Source organism: Polypterus senegalus, chromosome 18, assembly GCF_016835505.1.
Source record: "Polypterus senegalus isolate Bchr_013 chromosome 18, ASM1683550v1, whole genome shotgun sequence".
NCBI lineage: Eukaryota > Metazoa > Chordata > Cladistia > Polypteriformes > Polypteridae > Polypterus > Polypterus senegalus.
In genome coordinates, this window is record NC_053171.1 from 37065503 (window position 1) to 37084187 (window position 18685).

Below are 18685 nucleotides of genomic sequence, written 5' to 3' on the forward strand. Positions count from 1 at the left end.
GTAATAGTAACCCCATTACAGTTAACTTAAATGTTAATATCCAGTGAACATCCAACTAGACTTGTTTAATACTACATTCTATTAAAAGATTTGTAATGGCGTGTGGAGGTTTGTGTAATTTAAGATTCAAGTGAGAAATTTAGCATTAGATCTGTATGCACAGTAGACTGACACTCAAGTTGATGCCTCACTAAAATGTGATTCAGTTATTTAAGATTCTGGATCCAGACATTTGCTTTCTTTGAGTAAGACTTATTTCAACCACTGCTTTAAGCTACAGCACTGGTAGAAAGACCAGAGCCTTGGAACTAACGATCACTGAGAGGTGAAGAGGTACACACCCCGTCCTTGCTGATGATCATCTGAGTGTGTACTTTAGAGGAGGCGAAAGGGCAGCTAACACTTAACAGAATTGACAGGGAATATTGAAGTTTCCTTGGCCTGGCAAATTCTGCAAAGATGTAAGTTTGGGCTACCACTGTTACTACATGAAATTCAAAAGGCAATTGAAACATCAACCTCCAATATTGGCAGGCTAGGGCAGCCTTGCAAACTACAACTTTTTTCAGCCTTTTCATCACTCTAGGTTGGACAAAAAGAGGAGATGGGGAAGCACAGTGTCTATTATAGCAGAAAGGCGTATTTTTAGCAAACCCAGCTTAATGGGCCACTGACAGGTTAACCTAACCAGCTGAGAAAGCGCCCACTTAGTCCTATACAGAAAACAAAGATGTGCCACATACAAATTTTAGTGTTCACGTTAAAAACACAAGCACTGCCCTTTGTCGCCAGTTCTGTTCGTAACTTTTATGGACAGAATTTCTAGGCGCAGCCAGGGTATTGAGGGGGTCTGCTTTGGTGGACTCGGGATCGGGTCACTGCTTTTTGCAGATGATGTCCTGTTTGCTTCATCAGGCATCGTTCTTCAGCTCTCTGAATCGGTTTGCAGCTGAGTGTGAAGTGGCTGGGATGGGAATCGGCACCTCCAAATCCAAGACCATGGTCCTCAGCCAGAAAAGGTTGAAGTGCCCTCTCAGGTTTGGAGGTGAGATCCTGCCCCAAGTGAAGGAGTTCAAGTATCTCGGGGTCTTGTTCATGACTGAGGGAAGAATAGAGCGCAAGATCGACAGGCAGATCGGTGCGACATCCGGAGTGATGCGGGCTCTGCATCGGCCTGTCGTGGTGAAAAAGGAGCTGAGCTGTAAGGCAAAGCTCTCAATTTACCAGTCGATCTACGTTCCTACCATCAGCTATGGTCGCATCGAGAGGAGTCAGATGAGGTGGCTTGGGCATCTTATCAGGACACCTCCCTGGTGAGGTGTTCCAGGCACATCCAACGGGGAGGAGGCCCCAGGGAAGACCCAGGACACGCTGGAGGGACTGTGTCTCCCGGCTGGCCTGGGATCCCAGAAGAGCTAGAAGAAGTGGCCGGGGAGAGGGAAGTCTGGGCATCTCTGCTCAAGCGGAAGAGGATGGATGGATGTTAAAAATGAACAATGTTAAAGTTGGCCTTTATAGCTGTAAAACACCAGGATTTGCACTGCAATTTAAAAAAAAAAAGACACAGAAAAGGGATTTTTTTTATGCAATATAGCTGGATGATCTCCAGAGGTACCAGGAATATCGACTTGTTTTGCACTACACACCAGAGCCCCTACTAATAAACAAGTCACTTGGCACACACTTGGTGAAAATAGTCATAAGCAAAATTTTATTAACCATTTAACAATGTTATTATGGAAACAATACTGTTGTAAATACCATCATACCAGATTTAACAGGGAGCATGTTTACACCAGAACAGTCCTGGACATGCATTTGAGTAGCCCCTTGCATCCAGGATGGGGCCTGCAGTGTTTCATGGGTTCACAGCCCATCTGGTCAGATTCCTCATTCAATGTCAACTAATTCGACTTCAAAAATTAGTTTGGCATTTGGAGGAATTCTGTTGTTCACTGGTTAAGGAAAGCAAGCTTTGTGTGTGTGTGATAAACAGGATTACAAAAGAACATGTGAAAATGAAGACATTTAAGATCTCCAAAGAGATTTTTACGTGCTGTCCAACCAACAGAAAACATAACTGACATTCCACTCCTATTTTACCTCAATGCAAACAAGCAGAGCACCATGGGATGTAACAGATTGAGATTATTCTTACCTACATATGAGTGACCAGTGAAGAGTTTAGATTATACAGTGGTGTGAAAAACTATTTGCCCCCTTCCTGATTTCTTATTCTTTTGCATGTTTGTCACACAAAATGTTTCTGATCATCAAACACATTTAACCATTAGTCAAATATAACACAAGTAAACACAAAATGCAGTTTTTAAATGATGGTTTTTATTATTTAGGGAGAAAAAGAATCCAAACCTACATGGCCCTGTGTGAAAAAGTAACTGCCCCCTTGTTAAAAAATAACCTAACTGTGGTGTATCACACCTGAGTTCAATTTCCGTAGCCACCCCCAGGCCTGACTACTGCCACACCTGTTTCAATCAAGAAATCACTTAAATAGGAGCTGCCTGACACAGAGAAGTAGACCAAAAGCACCTCAAAAGCTAGACATCATGCCAAGATCCAAAGAAATTCAGGAACAAATGAGAACAGAATTAATTGAGATCTATCAGTCTGGTAAAGGTTATAAAGCCATTTCTAAAGCTTTGGGACTCCAGCAAACCACAGTGAGAGCCATTATCCACAAATGGCAAAAACATGGAACAGTGGTGAACTTTCCTAGGAGTGGCCTACCGACCAAAATTACCCCAAGAGCGCAGAGACGACTCATCCGAGAGGTCACAAAGACCCCAGGACAACGCCTAAAGAACTGCAGGCCTCACTTGTCTCAATTAAGGTCAGTGTTCACGACTCCACCATAAGAAAGAGACTGGGCAAAAACGGCCTGCATGGCAGATTTCCAAGACGCAAACCACCTTTAAGCAAAAAGAACATATGGGCTCGTCTCAATTTTGCTAAGAAACATCTCAATGATTGCCAGGACTTTTGGGAAAATACCTTGTGGGCTGATGAGACAAAAGTTGAACTTTTGGAAGGCAAATGTCCCGTTACATCTGGCGTAAAAGGAACACAGCATTTCAGAAAAAGAACATCATACCAACAGTAAAATATGGTGGTGGTAGTGTGATGGTCTGGGGTTGTTTTGCTGCTTCAGGACCTGGAAGGCTTGCTGTGATAGATGGAACCATGAATTCTACTGTCTACCAAAAAATCCTGAAGGAGAATGTCCGGCCATCTGTTCATCAACTCAAGCTGAAGCGATCTTGTGTGCTGCAACAGGACAATGACCCAAAACACACCAGCAAATCCACCTCTGAATGGCTGAAGAAAAACAAAATGAAGACTTTGGAGTGGCCTAGTCAAAGTCCTGACCTGAATGCAATTGAGATGCTATGGCATGACCTTAAAAAGGCGGTTCATGCTAGAAAACCCTCAAATAAAGCTGAATTACAACAATTCTGCAAAGATGAGTGGGCCAAAATTCCTCCAGAGCGCTGTAAAAGACTCATTGCAAGTTATCGCAAACGCTTGATTGCAGTTATTGCTGCTAAGGGTGGCCCAACCAGTTATTAGGTTCAGGGGCAATTACTTTTTCACACAGGGCCATGTAGGTTTGGATTTTTTTTCTCCCTAAATTATAAAAACCATCATTTAAAAACTGCATTTTGTGTTTACTTGTGTTATATTTGACTAATGGTTAAATGTGTTTGATGATCAGAAACATTTTTTGTGACAAACATGCAAAAGAATAAGAAATCAGGAAGGGGGCAAATAGTTTTTCACACCACTGTATGGGGGATTGGAGGGACAATTCACCATATTTGTTTTTATTTAGGAATGTTCAGTTCTATTAAATGTAATAATTATGTCTGCTACACAACCACCTCAAAGTAGGAAATTTTTTTTATCAACTGGGAACTTTTACCTTCATAAAGGCTGACTAATGGGTGTGTGAAAATGTAAATAACTAAAATATCAAATTACTAGCAACTACAAAACAAAACTATATGGTTTCCATAAACTGAAACCCAACCCAGTCCCCACATTGTAACTGCATAAAGGATACTTGGCCTCTGGATTCCCCTTTTTGCCATAAGCCCACTCAGAATCGATCTCAAGAAGTGCCTTTTCTCCTTTGCTCATTGTGAGAAGGGCTTCATCCCACTAAAAAAAAAAAAAAGCACAACACTTGAGATGGAAAACAAAGACATAACTGGATGTACTCCTAGCAGCTGTCTAACTTGACAGGAGGCAGTCCATCTCTGTCTGATGTGTTCGGTTGTCCCGAAAATAACACAAATCTCCAGCCTGTACTTCACAACTAATCCCAGTACCATGTTGTGTGCAAACCTGTACACATGATATCCTTTGGACGGCCCAGCCATTTGTCCTGCATGTGACTGTGACTATGCCTTCACTGGTGGCACTGCCAGCTTCGCTGTTTTCATGATTCTTGGTTGTCCTTTTGTCTAAATGGGTTTTACGTAAACCTGAGTCAGGGGAAGCCGTTCTTTTATCATGATTTTCCTCCTCAGATTTATACACATCCTCATAAAACACATTTAACATTTGAGGTCTTGTACGTTGTTTTGCTTTTGTTTTTAAGTTAATTCACTTGGAACTGCTGAAGCAAAAATATAAGCTTAGTAAATACAGAAAACAAATTGCTTATTAGTAGAAATGGATATTGGAAAACAAACAAAAAAAACTACCGCCAATATACTGTGAGCTTTCTTATTTTAATCACTTGTGTCTATTGGCGTTATGAATATGTAAGACCTACACATATTTTAGAAGTTAAAAGAGGTCTCCTTCACTAGAAATTCAGTGAAGACAGAATGGCAATAAAAGTAATATTGTGCACTATTATGAAAATTTTAATGTATTTGCAAAATAATTTATAATAACTGACCCAACTAGTTTTGCTTTTTGCTCTCTGATAGGTGTGGTCTGCCACAGCTTTAATCTGTCCTTGTTTTTATTCCTGTGAGGTTCTTTGCCTAACATTACACACCTCTATTTCTTTTTCTCCTTAAATTTACCTTACACGCGGGCATCAGCAGCAGGGACAGATATCGTGGGTGTTAAAACGGTGAGATTTTCTAATAGTGTGCACTTAATTTGCTAATTACTACACAAACTCCTTATCAGCAGGTTTATCAGATTTCAAGGCAGTGCATTACTGCAAGTAAGGAACAGTGTGGTGCAAGGATAGGTGACCTAAAGTAACTATTGAACTACAAGGTTTTGTTTAAACTAACCAAATTAATGCCAGAACCCTGTAGCTTACTAGACATCAGCAAATGCTTGCCTTAAACAGCTAAGTGTACAGGAGCATTCAATCTGTTAATTTGTAATGGTAGGCCATAATTAACCCCTTGTAGATGATTGTCACAAAACTGCTTCCGCCCTGAATGTAGCCGAGGTAGCGTATGTATCCCACCAATGCTGGTTGATGCGTATTCAATACGTACCCAGGATTGTATTGGAAGCACTGGTCACACCACCTGGCAATCACAGATGAAACTACAACCACCTGATAGAAGGAAAGTGTTGGCTGTACATGTGGATTTTGGCTGCCAATTTTGAGAAATTGTCCAAATTTGAGGTAAGTTGTGCCAAGATAAAAATTTATGTACCAGCTTACGGTTTGTTTATGTGCTATATTCAAATTAAATCTGCACTTAATTTAGCATCTGCCTGACAGCAAAAACAATTTCTTTTTATATAATCGTGAATAAATTTTATACAACAAAGGGTTAAAAATATGTACTTACTCCCCGAATAACTTTTCCAACTCCAACCTTGAAACTCAAAGGCTTGGTTGCTTTCTTCTTCTTTGATGCTACAAAGAAAATAAAACAGTAATATTAAGGTTACAACTGACTTTTTGACTTGGCATATGAATGTGGCACAATAAAACACGTATAGCACCAAGGACGTTACTTACATGTGGCGATGTTGGAGTCAAAGACAGTTCCATCCTCCAGTGTTCCTTTGTACCAGCAGCTCACAGTGTCCCCCTTCTTGGGGAAGTTTACCTTATCCCCCTTTTTCAGTATTGATTTTTTATACTTGGGTGGACCCTAAACAAGACAGACTATATATAAAGTACATGCTACTCGCTGTACAACATATATTGCTGTATTAAAAAAAAAAAAGACAGGGCACAAGTGAAGAATTTGATTTACACCAGGCTTATCATTAGAGGGGGGCAACATGACCTGCCCCAAAATATACAAGTTTTGATTTCTGTAAAGAACAAAGGATTTGGGCAATGATTTTAATACAAAGTACAAGAAAATGAATACTACAAGAAATAATGATAACAACAGGGGAACCATCTTATGAAGAGTTACAAAAAAAAAAAAAAGAGCTTTGTGGATTTAATCAAGTTTGTAAATTAAACGGCCAGTCAAAAGAGCGTCTGCTACTGTCTCAAAACACCTGGACCCCCTGTTTGATTGGTGGCCAACAAGGACTCCTCCGAAAATATTAATTTAGGCGGATAGTGTTCCCCTTGGACACTAGAGGGTAGGGGGCCCGGCAGTTGCCAGTCTGCCAGAGGGCAAGGATGGAAACAGAAAGGGGCAACAGTATCCGGCTGCAAGGCAGAACACAGTCCTACAAAGGAACATATGCGACTGTGCTGTTCTTCCGATACTGCAAACATCTGGGGAAACGTCCCTGAAGCTGCTCCAAGGAGTTGTAGCCTGGTGTTTCTGATCTTGGCCAGACGTGACCTACAGGGGATGGGCACTGAAAAGCCAAGAGAAACAAAAGAGGCTGTGAAAAATGTAGGGGCTGCAGGTCGTTTGTTTTCTCTTTGCTTTCTACTCCGATTCATTCCTTCTTTGAAATACACTGTGTGTCTAATAAAGATACAAGTTTTATTTATTCTTGCCCCCCATTTTGTTATTCTGGGTTCAATTATGCTACTTTTTCTATTCCCATATTGACATGGTTTTACACCAAATACAACTATTTACCCACTTTATTGGTATTTTCAGGTGTGTCTTTATAGCTTGTAGTGGTGCTACTGGGGATTGAAACTTCAACTCCCAGCAGTCCCTACAGTGGCTCCGATTGGTCATCTGCTGGGGGTACAAGGGCTACTGGGTACAAGGAGGCCGGTGTGACATTTAAAAGGGGGCCAGTGACACCAAAAGGAAAGAAGTCTTTTGAGTTTCGTGTCTGGAGTTGCCCGTCTGTCTGCCTTCCATTTTGAAACCTGTAGATTCTTGTTTTGTCCTGGATCGTCTCCCGTTTTAGGTGTATGGACTGTCTGGTGTCTCCCTGCTGCATGACGACTGGCTGAGGATTTGTCGTTGTCTTGCGAAAAAAGGAGCACTCCTGATCCCATTCAAATGCCATCATCTCATCAGGAAACACCGGTAGGACTGACCTTTACATTCATATACAGTGTGCTGATCTCTGGACTATCTACCGTCATTTCATTTCATCACTTGTCTTTTTCATGGACTTCACAGTGTGTGGTTTCTGTTAGTGGTTTGTTATTGTCGAATTCAAGTTTATTTTACATCGCCGTAAGGGGAACTGGGGTGGGATCGTTGTTTCATTTATTATTGTTTAATACATTCTTTAATTGCGGTTTTATTACCAGTTGCTTTTTTGTCTCTGCTTGTGAGTGTGTGCGTGCGTCCCTGGAATATCCACCAAAAAGAATAAATCACCCACCGTCTTATCGACGGTGTTAATCGTAGCAAAACCGGAGTAAGTACCCAAAGAGTATCCAGAGAGAGACACAGTACTAATGGAGTCCAGTCTTCATCTCAGGTCACTGGATAGCGTCCATGTCTCGCAACCATAGAGCAAGACAGGAAGCACCAGGACTCTTAAAGACTTGGACCTTCGTCCATTTGCATAGATATCGGGAGCACCACACACCCCTTTCCAGCGACCTCATGACTCCCCATGCTCTCCCAATCCGTCTACTGATTTCATAAGAAGAGTCACCAGAGACATGAATTTAGAATCGCCAATCCACCTAACCTGCATGTCTTTGGATTGTGGGAGGAAACCGGAGCGCCCGGAGGAAACCCACGCAGACACGGGAGAACATGCAAACTCATCGCAGGGAGGACCCGGGAAGCGAACCCGGGTCTCCTAACTGCGAGGCAGCAGCGCTACCACTGTGCCACCATGCTGCCCTAATTAAAATACAGGCATGCAAAATTGAATCAAAAATGTCGAAGTCTGTCTGTGTCTTTCATGGCACAAGCTTGTAAACTCTGCACTAAGCCAAATTTTCTTGACAATATGTAAGAATTTTCTATTTGAAACAACTGTCTAATATGCCATATTCAGGGTGCAGAGATATCTCAGTGTTGACATATTTAACACTGTGCTCACATTTGTGAAACAATACTAGAATCCAGTTATTATGCGCATTTATTATGATTGTAAAATCATTCAACACTGCAGTTTTTAAAAATACTAACATCACAATTCCACTTCCAAGAGAATGTGCGATTCCAATCATAATTTTGGCCAGAGTACTGACGCAATCAACAAAAGACGTCAACTTTAAACTGACAGGCCCCCCCCAGCCCACATCTGAACGTGGTCAAGTACGAGAAGGCTCACCTCATGTACAGCCTCTTCCTGCGTGGCTTCTTTTGTTTTGTCATCAATTTTCACTTCCTTCATCTTGCTTACAGCACTCTCGGTTGAGTCAGAGCCCTTAAACCTCTGTGACAAAAACAAAGGTGATATTCAAATGAGATTCTGAGAGATTACTTCTCTCACTGACATTAGTGACACATGTTGTGCTACAATAAATGACCTTATTGTAATTCATTTCATGCAGTAGTGTTACCATAACAAAAGTACTGGGATATCAACTGAATTATATTCATATGATGGACGCTTCAAAACAAAAACACCACTTTTATGGAGCCATCACAAAAGCTGGTTCCTTATATTATAAATCCCCTCTGCTAGCAATAGGGAACTCCTCACCCCCAAAAGGTTCCTGGAAAATCATACAAAGTTTTACAGCTCACTTCACCCTTGCAGTAATGGTAATACATTTAATGATGCACCAGTGAGGGGATAGTCACTAAGTGGCTGCAGTCTGAATCATCAAGGAGACATCATCATCATCCACAGCACTGTTGTCAAGGGTGTCATTTTAAAATACTACCTTTTTTTTTTCCTTGTTCTACAGAAAACTGAGTTACACGTGTAGCATTAAGACTGACTGGCTGTGCTACCCACCCAAGACAGTTTGAAATCTAAGAAATTAAAGTTGTAGTGCATTATACAATGCATATGTTTCTGTTATATGCCATTTGGTACAGGATTTGTAAAAGCATTTAATCTCCTAAGCGTTAGACAAAAAAAAAAAAAGCCACATGTAAAAAACGTTGCATTTTTGGCTTGAAAAAAATGACATTTTTATTAAATGTCATCTTTCTACTGTAAAATGTGCAACACAGTAAGAAGTGTACAAAGTATAATTAGTATCATCTGTTTGAATGGGAAAACTGCTTAGGTGTATGGTCATTTACCCGTTCAGCAGAACGGTTCATCTCAGCAACAACTCTTTCGATCTTGTCATCATTAAGAAATAAACTTCAAGTAACTAAAATGGATCTTGGCTCTCAAAGTTTATTCCTGGCTGTCCCACAAAATCAAAGTGAGGTGGTGCAGGTTTGTGTGAAGCAGAATCAACAGAAACCCAAACGCGAGTATCACTTTTGGATTCATCAGACTGCTTTTGGTTGCATTGTCTGTTTCAATGTCTTTGTCATCACTGCTGAAGAGCGGCTCCTCAACATCACTGTCAACAGCATGTAACGCTTGGCCTGCTGAAAAAACGTTTTTTTATAAGACAGCGTTAGGAGGCTGGGAGAAGACGCATCTACAACGTTGCCCAGGTTATGCTCAGGCCTGACGCTTGGCCCTAACTCTACCGGCACTTTTACAGCCTGAGTAATCCTCGGGTCTTAACGTTTACGCAACATGTATCTATACAGTTGCCCAAGAGTCACTCAGGACTGACGCTTTATACAATTGTTTTCACAGCTTGAGTAACGCTGGGGTCTAATGTTTATGATGTGCCATGTAATGAAATAACAAATGCAAGGCATTTTATAAAAAAGTTTTATGATGTGCCATATTTTGCAATGACAGAGACATAACCAAATGGACACACAGGCACTTTCTTTTATTAAGCTGGATAAATTGCCTGAAACAGCTACGAAACTTCAATCGGCAAGAAGAAAAATGAAAAATTCACAATATTTATCATTTAGATCTGATGTAATGAATATATAAGTAAAAAGCATCTCAAACCAAAATATCACCTAGCATTACCAGCTTTAGCCTTCCTTGGTCCACTGGGCTAATTCAAAGCTTCACATTCTCTTTTACGTAATGTCTCGTGAATGGCCTTCTGTTCCTACTGAACTGAGATGTTTTTTCAGGTTGTGTAAAGAAGCTACACAAAGCAGGACTGCAGCCTGAAGAAAGAATATGCCTAATACACATTTTTTTTTCCAACTCACTCAGGGCAGTGCTGTCCAAAAACTAAAACACAAGTACAGGGTGGTCCAGATCTAATTATGCAGATCCAGATCGTCTGATTTATGTGGGGACGATTCCAGTTCGGCACGAAGACGATGCTTCATGTCGTCAGTTTGCACACTTCTCGATGGTTCCGGGATTTTTCGGGTGATTTTCTATGTACAGTAATAAACTTAACAGTAATAAACTTAATAAGTTATAGCGTAATGAAAATTGCATAATTAGATCTGGACCACCCTATACAGCTGGTTGAATTAGTAAATAAAATTTTTAAAAAGAATATTTTTTTTTACTAGATAGACAAAGAGGTTATCATTGGAATGTGTCCACCTTTTTCTTAAATGCATCAACCAACATATTATTGTGTCATTTTCACTTGAACAAACATATAATTATAGTTGGATGCGTTCCTGCGCAGCCACTTATTATAAAAGATGAAAATAATATGCATTGTAATTATTTATACGTATAAAAACAAGGCACGGGCCATTTTGCTCACAATAGCTTTATGACAAATCATTTTAAGAGTTCCTTAAAAGAACTTATTTTCCAAAATACAAATGTTATAGGTACTCCTGCTCTATAATAAGTGAGTGATGAAGACGGAAATGGTGTGCGTCAATAAACTGCTTCATGCTTTTTCAAATACAACTCTGCTTTGACATTACTAAGGTGTAACACTAACAGTGCACCAGACCCCATTGATTCATTTCTACAGACCGACAGTCAAGTTATTACTTTGTTGGTAATGGAACATGTAGAAAAAAATATATATTTTACAGACTAATTTTTCCAAGAGGATTCCTCCCACTAGTACACACATTTTCACTTACTTGCCCTACCAATAAGGACATACATTATTTGGTTGACAATTCGGCACCATTGATGGCCATAATCAACACTAATCTGGATCCAGTGAAACGAATGACATACCATTATTTACGAATACGTTTTCAATAATGTTAAAATATTACACATAGTATGTAAGATGATGACATGATCATTCATAAGTGCACCATGTTTGTTAAAGAAACACGTTTACATTCATTGTTGCAGGATGAGCTAAGTTTACCATCAACACTATCTTAATTTTACAAGGAAATTTCCTCAAAATGCCTGCAGTATACAATGTGATTGTCAAAACCAGCAATGCCTGGCAATGGCTTCACTACAACCAATGCCTTGATCAGTCTTTCTTTGAATTAAATTTCTTACTTAAGCAGACTTCAGGTATTGCGTTTCCTTTTCAGTTTGGCTAGCTAGCAATGCTTGTTAGAATTGAGATGCCTTCCCTCTCGAAAGCCATTAAAGTAATATCACAATGTCAATGTACACCTTGCTTCACTTTAACTTGTTATGGAAGATGTGCCAATGGGGTTTATGGTTACAAGCCCATTAAGCCAGGCAAATGTCACTTGGAACTGAAAGGATGCCGACACATCAATAGATCTGTCAAAATCTTCGTAGTCGAGACACGAGATAACTGGCATGTCCAAAATGTACATGTGTGGGTGTGCCTGTGAGTATGAAAAGGCAACGGACTGGATACCAATGTCTTTTAAAAAAAACAACTCAAAACTCGTCTGTTCAAGAAGGCGTTTAGTTCACCTCTACCTGACTTCATTAGCCCTCTCTCAGTTTACCTTGATGTCAAGATGCCCATGTAACCTGTGTGTGTGTGTGTGTGTGCTGGACCATCAATTATGTTGTCTGTTAGGCTTCTTCTCTGAATTTACTGTCTTAATCTTCTTTATTTAATTTATCTGGTTTGTACAATGCTATATACCCTGCCGTTCTATCTTAAACTCTGTGAAGTGCCTTGAGCCTGGGAAAGGCGCTATATAAATAAAATGTATTATTATTATTAAGAGCCTGTATGGTATTTTTGTGGTTTGGTTCCATACTAAAGTGACCCAATATGATGGTCTCTGCAACTTGAACCCTGTAGAGAAAAATCTCATTTGTGTTAAAATGTGAAATGTACATCTCTGAAAGCACAAAGATAAAAGAAATGATTATACTCACTACTTATTTTATAGTGGGGTTAACATCACACTTAATTCACCTTTTTTGGATTTATTTGACCAGGGGAGAATTACTAGGATGGGAAAGAACAAATCTAGGTATTACTGACATATACTGAGCATTAATGTCCAAATTTTTTAACCCTTTTAAACAACTGTCTTAACATTTCCAGATTTGGAGATAAAGAAGGCGATCTCTCGTTTTATACTGCAACCGTTGTTATGGATTGAATACTACTGTGTTCAGACAGTTCTTTATGCATGAATCAGCAAAATACAAAATGAGTTACTACATGGCATTAATCTCAGGTTTTAATTGACAAACTACTGTAACAAATGAAGTCAAAGCACCCAGGCAAAAATCCAACTGTCCACCCAGCAATCCCATCCTTATTTTTGCAATGTAAAAACGCCAGCGCAGTCAAACTTATATAACCAAAAGATAGTGTTACCGTTAACCTGGATGGATTAAAATAATTATATTTTAAATAGTCCAGGAAAGTTCACATCATGTTAGTTTACCTTGCTCTTAAACAAGTCTTCATAGGCAGTGATCAGATGTTCTTTTTTCGCTGTCTTTGCAACATTTTTTATGCTTCCCATCAGCTTGTGCTCTGAAAGAAACTATAGGGAGAGTTCAATCAGATAGACCCTGGGCACACCGCGTGCGCTTTACGTATAAAGACCGCATCCCGTAACCAGTCGCATATGACAACGTGCGTTCTGTTTACTGTACAAGCGGAAAAAAGCGGCATAAGCTACCAAGCAGCCGCACCGTACCGAGTCGGCTGCATTCTCTTGCAGGAAACGAATAATGTCTTTTTTCTGGAGGCTATCGCTTTTGAGCTGCTCTTCACTCCACTCCTGCACTGGTTCAGCGGCCATCTTCCAGCACGATTCTGTGAACTCTGACCTAAACACGAAGGCTCGCCTACAATGACGTAGAGACGAGGCGTGGCTTTAAGACGCATGTGCGAATTGTATTCTGTGAAAAAGTAAAGCGGAGTTTAGCGGCAGCGGGCGGAGTAAGGGAGGGGCGTTACTATGTGTGATTGGATTGTTAGGGTGGGAAGGGTGTTACCATGAGCTGATTGGGTCAGGAGTATTTCTGGGGCGAAAAGTATAGGCGAAAACAGCCACTGGTGTTATGAACTAGGAACTAAGGGTGGCATTTAAAAGAAGTGTCTGATGAGGGTTGCAGGTTTTGTTTAACCAAACTAAAATGATATCGTGGCTATTCCTTGAATATTTTCGGTAATTTAAAAACTTTTTGTGTTCCTTTTTCAACGCCATTTCTTTAAAAATACAAAGAATACGTGTTCCCTCAACGTTAAGATACTGCATGAAAGTATTGGATGTGCTTTCAGTTGTGACTCAATTTAGATTTTTTTGTTTACCTGCGATTCAGGTTCGATATGATTATTTACTGAAATATATAACGACTGTGCAAATTTAATTAAAATAGTTTTAAGTGCAGGATGTTTGAGAATTCGTAAGTTCATGATCAAGGCGCTCAAAGGTGATGAGAAAGGAATCATCACTGCCAAATCTGTAGGTAGAAATCTATGGACATAAGAGAGAAGTCAGAACTGGTTATACAAAATAACGGATTGACAATTTCAGAAAGTCGAAGTGGACATTCTATGGCTTTTGGCAATGTCTGTCTTCAAGACCGCCTAGGAAAAAATACACATTTGAGATGCAACATTTCGGAAATCAGGTAGCAATTAAGTTATTTTGGAAGATATTTTTATTTTGTTTTAGCATTTTACAGTTAAAAAATGAAATCCGTAATTTTGCCATTCAGCCACATAAGCTGTAGACATATAAATTAAACGTAGGTTCCTGAAATAAACTGACTGAACGAAACTAAAGTATAATGATTATTTTTAAACATTCACTCATGATTCTTGTTTACTGTATCCTTATCAATGTGTGCAAAGAACACAATACCACCATTCAATCAATGAACGAAAAGAGTTTTGTCAGCAAGAAACCGACTATTGCAAACTTTTTTAGCATACCAGGAGCAAATGTGAAAAGTGTAACCCATCAAGTCATAGATAGTGAAAGAGAAGGGAAGGCTATATTTGCCTTTCAAGTAAGTCTATTTGATTGATCCTTACACTTTGAAATAAATCCAATTTTAGCAATGCAATGAAAGCTTAGAATTGCATTCTGATTGTTGTGTTAATGGTTTAATTTTATTTTGCCATGTTTGTGTCTCTTGTGCTATTCTTATTAATATTGTTGGGTTATTAGCCCCACCGAGTTGATGGCCATGTTTGTGTATATACAGTATACATCTATCTATCTATTTTACAAACACTGTAGTAAAGATTTTTTTTTTTATAAAGTTTAACTCAAGTTCTAGCAAACTGTTCAATTTTCATATGTTTTCAAAACTATTTAGTCCAGTTCAGGACTGTGTGAGCCAAAGCCACACAGAAATTGGGCATAAGGCAGGTCCCACTCAAATACACATTGATATGGGTCAATATAGAAAGGTCTGTCAACTTAACACACACTTTTGGGGATGTGGATGGAAAACTTTAGTACTCCTAGACACAAGGTGAATGTGCTGATGCCGCACAGACAGCCACAAGCCGAGATGTAAACTCTGAAGGTTTGGGCAGAAGTGTCAGCTGCTGAAACAGTATGCTGCCCACTAGCTGGCTATTCTGGTTTGGCATTACTAATATAATAGGTAGTTGTTTTTGGACTGGAAGTTAAAGATAAGCATTTAACCGCAGGGTTATAAACATAAGTAAGTCATTCATTAGGATTGTGATCTAAACTAGAACATGTGTAATTTTTTGCATTGTTAATGCCAGATAAATTTTCAAAATTTATGTTATATTAGCCACAGTACCTGTCCCTGACAGGTAATAGAATAATAAGAAATATTTGCTATGTCTTGCCCTACATGTGGTTTCAGCATCTTTCTTCTGTATTAGTGTGTGTGAATGTTTGTTCGCATTCTTCTTGCACCTACGTGGAGTCTTCTTGGTATTCTGTCCACACAGGTAGCTGTGCATGTTAGAAAAATGTTGACTGTAAACTGAGTGTAACTTGTGATTGACTGGTACCACATCTATGTACTTGGAGTTTGGAACCTGCCTTGAGCCATTAGCTGATGGTGAAAGCTTTGGCCCCCATGACCTGAATAAATGAATACTGAAATACACCTGCCAGAATTACATGATGCAAACTTCTTCTTTCGGCTGCTCCCGTTCAGGTTGACACAGCGGATTATCTTCTTCCATATCTTTCTGTCCTCGTCATCTTGTTCTGTGACACCCATCACCTGCATGTTCTCTCTCACCACATCCATAAACCTTCTCTTAGGCCTTCCTCTTTTCCTCTTCCCTGGCAGCTCCTTAGCATCCTTTTCCCAATATATCCAGCGTCTCTCCTCTGCACATGTCCAAACCAACACAATCTCGCCTCTCTGACTTTGTCTCCCAACCGTCCAACTTGAGCTGACCCTCTAATGTCCTCATTTCTAATCCTATCCATCCTCATCACACCCTTTGCAAATCTTAACATCTTTAACTCTGCCACCTCCAGCTTTGTCTCCTGCTTTCTGGTCAGTGCCATCGTCTCCAACCCATATAACATAGCTGGTCTCACTATCATCCTGTAGACCTTCCCTTTCACTTTCGCTGATACCCGTCTGTCACAAATCACTCCTGACACTCTTCTCCACCCATTCCACTCTGCCTGCACTCTCATCTTCACCTCCCTTCCACGCTACCCATTACTCTGTACTGTTGATCCCAAGTATTTAAACTCATCCACCTTCGCCAACTCCACTCCCTGCATCCTCACCATTCCACTGACCTCCCTCTCATTCACACACATGTATTCTGTCTTGGTGGTCCTACTGACCTTCATTCCTCTCGTCTCTAGAGCAGATCTCCACCTCTCCAGGGTCTCCACAGTCTGCTCCCTGTTCTCACTACAGATCACAATGTCATCAGCAAACATCCCTGCCCGAAAAAAAAAACTATCTGGTGTAACTTTCTCTGCATTTTAACATTAATTTAGCAAAATAGAGAATATTCAAAACGTAGTTTATGTTTCCACATTTTAAATTTGCGTTAATGGCAAATGTATTTACTTATATTTTATCTATTTATTATTTAAAAAAATCGTGGGACAAGACGAGACGTGACTTTTTCAGAAAGATACTTCCATGTCCTGTGAGATGAGACCAAGTGATTTAACCACACCCGGGGTCGAAAATAAAAGACAAAGAGCAGAAGACAAAGTAGAATGTTGTAAAGAGGTTCAAAAACGTTGACGCAGTACACATGCAGAGCAGGTTAGAGATGACGAAAGTACTAAAATTCGAAAGTCTCAAAAAAATGATAGTAAAGATAGCATTAGTGCTAACAAATGGAAATTATTACTCAGTGAACTAATGGAACAGTGAAAAGAGATCGAAATATATGGACATCAGTGATATGACAGAAGTATGCAGATATTGTTCGGATGTAAACTTTAAGTTGGAGACTTGTAGATCGTCTAATTCGTGTTGTCATCAGAGAAAATTAGTGTTTCTCCGCAATGAAGTGGCCTATCCACACGAATTACAAGATTTGTTGTTTGGTGAAAGTGAAATCCACATACGTGAGGAGCAGAGACGTGAAGTTGTTGGTGTGTATCGCTGGCTGGGGGGTTGGCAAACGAAGTGAGCAGGGGGCATAGCGCTCTAGTGTAACTAAAATATTATTTAGAATTAACGCTTGGGTTAAAATTTGAACCATTCAGTATTTTTAATGAATTAACTCAACTAAAACTATGTGAATTTTGTGATCATGTCTGTCTGATGGTATTTTTCATATAAGATTTTAAAATATAGAGGTCAGAAACTGGTCAGTAATCTTCTCACAGCTGTAATGGCCAGGGGCCTCACACCCCCAGCTCATAATTTAAGGATGTTGACTTCAAACTTCAGAGTAATAAGGGGTTTTTAAATAAAAAGAAGTATTAACTACAAACATACACACGCCTCCTAGCACTTTAATAAAAGCATTCAGGGATTCTTTGTTGTATCTACTGCATTTCAAAGTTTAGGCGCTCAATACTCAGGCTTTGGATTGAACTGAGATTTCCCCAGAGCTGTGGAGTCAGATTTGGAGCCGTAGACACAGAATCGAAGTTGGAAGCAATTTATTAGGTTGCTGGAGTTTGAGTTGGTAAAAAAAATGTAGTGACTCCAAACTCCACTCTGCCTAAATGTAAATTGTAATATAATGAGATAAAATTTCCAGTTTCTCATATACTGATTCAAGTAAACAATTTTTTTCTCCTAGACTTTTGATAAAAAATGTAGCTTTTTTATGAATTTTTCAAGTTTAGTCCTGTGTTTACTGTGTGACAGATAGGGGGCAGTATCGCTCCCTTGAACCCCTGTCCAAGACTCCAGACACCAGGAAAAAATCCAAAAGTTGACTTTATTTATATGCAACAGTGCACAAAGCACCCTCTCCTCCACTTTACTCATCCAATACACAATACAATAGATAGATAGATAGATAGATAGATAGATAGATAGATAGATAGATAGATAGATAGATACTTTATTAATCCCAAGGGGAAATTCACAAACAATAAGCCAATCCATCACTCCCAGACGCGTTGCCACCCTTCCACCCAGCTCAGCTCAACTCTCTGGTGTCTCTCTCAGTCTTTTATAGTCCTTATCCCAGAAGTGTTTTGACCTCTCTGTCCATGTGACTAGGAACACTTCCGGGTCAGATAAAAATCCTTTTTCTTTACCCTGGAAGCATGTCATTCCTCTTGTCCATATGTACTTCCGGGGCGTAGGGAAAATAGTTACTAATCCTCCCTGCAGCGCCTTTTAGTGGCCCCCATGGTATCCAGCAGGGCTGTAAAGGAAAACTCCAACGTTCATAATTCCCTGCTGGCATTCGGGGCACCTCCATGCTGCAGGGAGGGCTCCACCTGGCGGCGTGGGGGTATTGGCTGGGATGAACGGCCGGCCATTTATCACAACTGTTATTCCGTGTTTGTAAGCTACAACAACATAGCTACTGCCTTCAAACCCTGAACGTTAACAGGTG

General features: G+C 39.9%; 1 protein-coding gene across 1 annotated transcript; it reads right to left on the reverse strand.

Annotated features, from left to right (window-relative positions):
- Positions 1-1684: 1684 nt before the first annotated feature.
- fkbp3 (FKBP prolyl isomerase 3) lies at positions 1685-13514 on the reverse strand. The gene is made up of 7 exons (XM_039741080.1): positions 13374-13514; positions 13116-13217; positions 8626-8730; positions 5969-6104; positions 5796-5863; positions 4085-4182; positions 1685-1945 (listed from the first exon to the last, which is right to left on the reverse strand). The coding sequence occupies exons 1-7, from the start codon at positions 13476-13478 to the stop codon at positions 1891-1893; spliced, it is 669 nt and encodes a 222-aa protein (XP_039597014.1). The 5' UTR covers positions 13479-13514; the 3' UTR covers positions 1685-1890.
- Positions 13515-18685: the final 5171 nt, after the last annotated feature.